Raw genomic sequence first — 2,500 nt, 5'->3', positions numbered from 1 at the left:
TGTTCTGCGTCAGCTAACTACATTTTACTGCTGATGTGCCATTAAGAGTAATCTCTCTACAAATATTCAACCTAAGTGATTAATCAATATCCAAAAATAAATTGGTATTCTAAATATGTTGTAGTTTATCTGGAAATTGAGTTAGTTTTTCTGCAGATGAGGGCGTAGCATGGTGACGCAATGATGGAACATATTTAAAGGTCCAGCTCAAAACATAAAACTATTACTAGGTGCGTTGTTCCTTTAACATAAATATATAATTTCCATACACTAAATTACAACAAGGCTACATCAACGACTATTCCAATGAATTTATGAAAATGGTCTTTACTGAATGTTGCAATCTCACAAATGAATGTGCACACTTGATTGGTATAAAACCCAGATTGAACATTGCAGTCTTCTGGGACATTTATCTACAGGTATGTCTAAGTATTTACTGTGCTAGTTATTGAATAAAGGAGAGATTGTACATGAGCTCCTGGGGAAAGACTGGGGAAACAGGAAACTTTGACCTTTTTATTGTACACATTTTCTAATTAATTTTAATTTTTCATAATCAATATGAAATGGTGTTATACACACTAAAATCTCTGAAAAGTGCACTTAGTTAAATTAATATTCTCTGAAAGAAAGTTGAACCTTCAGTTGAACATCTCAACAATCTCTCAAAATAGTTGTGATGCATTATCAGCATCAAGTCTCAATGGTTTAAATGTTCTTACAAAAAAACTCACCTAAAATAGGACAATACTGGCATCACTGTACAGGAATGCACAACTAAACACTGGTCCAATTCTAACCCTAACACATTCTCCCCTTCTAATCGGTCACACCTTCTGTCACAACAACTTCCCTATTTTATGACCTCACCAGTCAAGTCAGTAAAACTCTTTCATATTATGTGCAATTTGTTGCTTGAATTGAGATTCACAAAGCCCCCTCTCTCCACTAGTGAAAGGTAACTTGCATTCACAGCATTTTCCAGTGTCCAGTTCTACCGGTCCCTCTCCTTCACCCTTGTTTTGCCTTGCCCTCTGAGATGACATGCTCAGGGGCAGCCCTTTTGAACCATTCAGCCCAAGACCCATCATACACAGACACACATGGGAGTCCTAACAGGTGGGCAGCCAGAACGACATGGCAGGCTGTGACGCCCGAGCCACAGGAGGTCCAGAGTGGCTGTTCCACGTCCACCCCCGCTTCCCGGAACAGAGATGCCAGCTCCTCTGGCTCCCGCTCCTTCCCAGAGGCATCCATGAAACTGGTGAAGGGCATGCTGATAGCACCAGGGAAGTGACCAGGCAAGGTGTCTGAGTGGAGGGAGAGAGGGAGAGGGAGAGAGAGAGAGAGAGAGAGAGAGAGAGAGAGAGAGAGAGAGAGAGAGAGAGAGAGAGAGAGAGAGAGAGAGAGAGAGAGAGAGAGAGAGAGAGAGAGAGAGAGAGAGAGAGAGATTTAATAATTCACTCAGGTCACATGAGTCTGAGTCAGGTGAGCAAAATATCATATTGTACCGATAAATATGTAGCCTATGGTGAAAAAAATACATTATTAAAATTAAATAAAACATTTGTACATCTGAAGAAATGTTCTTATGCTATATTTACCATCTCTTGGTTCTGGCTCAGTTCCCCTAAACCTGCCAGCCGATCTTGCGTCGATCACCTGGATCTGTTTTGAGCCAATATTTCCCACGATATCCTCGTAGGTCTTGACCCAAGATTGATTGGCGCTCGCCTTGAACTCTGTGCGCCCCGGTTTGGATGAATCTGCTGTGACGGGATGTCCCTCATTCAACCAATTCTTAAAGCCACCGTCCAGCACCGACACCGAATTATGTCCAAATAACCGGAACATCCACCAGACCCGGGGTGCGCTGTATGACCCAAAATCGCTGGTATCATACACTACAACATGCGTATCGTTTCCAATCCCTAAATCCCCCACAAACTCTGAAAAGTGGCTTGCAGTTGGAAGCATATGATCATATGAGGAAGTTTTGTCTGAGCATTCATCAATATCGAAGAATGAGGTCCTGGCTATATGCCTCTGGTTGAATTCAGCCTTTGCATCGCGCTTCAATTTCGGTAAATACCACGAGGTGTCAAGAATTCGGAGATTAGGACCAATTCGGTTGCTTTTGATCGCTTCTGCAAGCCATTTAGCTGATACGAGAGCACGGGTCTGCGCCGCCATTATAGTTCCTTGGTTTGCCACAGTTCTAAACTATTGCACACTACTGCATGTGCATGATAGCCAATGCTGGACAGGGGGCGTATACATAGGAGTGGGGCTATACAGAGGTCAAAAACATTTTTTGGGTTATTTTTATTAGGTCCTGTTTTCTTGTATTTCATTTGACCTATCTCAACATGAAATGACAAAAATGTCGGCCTGGCGTCCAAGAAAAAAATGTATGCACAAATCCAAGATGACTGCAGTTTTCCCTGAAAAATCACATTCAGATGTTGACTTAATTTTTAACATTTTTGTTTTTAAC

At 41.8% G+C, this 2,500-nt stretch overlaps 1 protein-coding gene across 1 annotated transcript; it reads right to left on the bottom strand.

Moving 5' to 3' along the window:
• Positions 1–506: 506 nt before the first annotated feature.
• mpst (mercaptopyruvate sulfurtransferase) lies at positions 507–2,209 on the bottom strand. The gene is made up of 2 exons (XM_080524404.1): positions 1,608–2,209; positions 507–1,313 (listed from the first exon to the last, which is right to left on the bottom strand). The coding sequence occupies exons 1-2, from the start codon at positions 2,194–2,196 to the stop codon at positions 1,015–1,017; spliced, it is 888 nt and encodes a 295-aa protein (XP_080380530.1). The 5' UTR covers positions 2,197–2,209; the 3' UTR covers positions 507–1,014.
• Positions 2,210–2,500: the final 291 nt, after the last annotated feature.

Source organism: Nansenia antarctica (assembly GCF_963989245.1).
Source record: "Nansenia antarctica genome assembly, chromosome: 2".
In the NCBI taxonomy this organism is placed as follows: Eukaryota; Metazoa; Chordata; class Actinopteri; order Argentiniformes; family Microstomatidae; genus Nansenia; species Nansenia antarctica.
The sequence above is the reverse complement of the archived record's forward strand: the minus strand, read 5'-3'. Positions and strand labels throughout refer to the sequence as shown.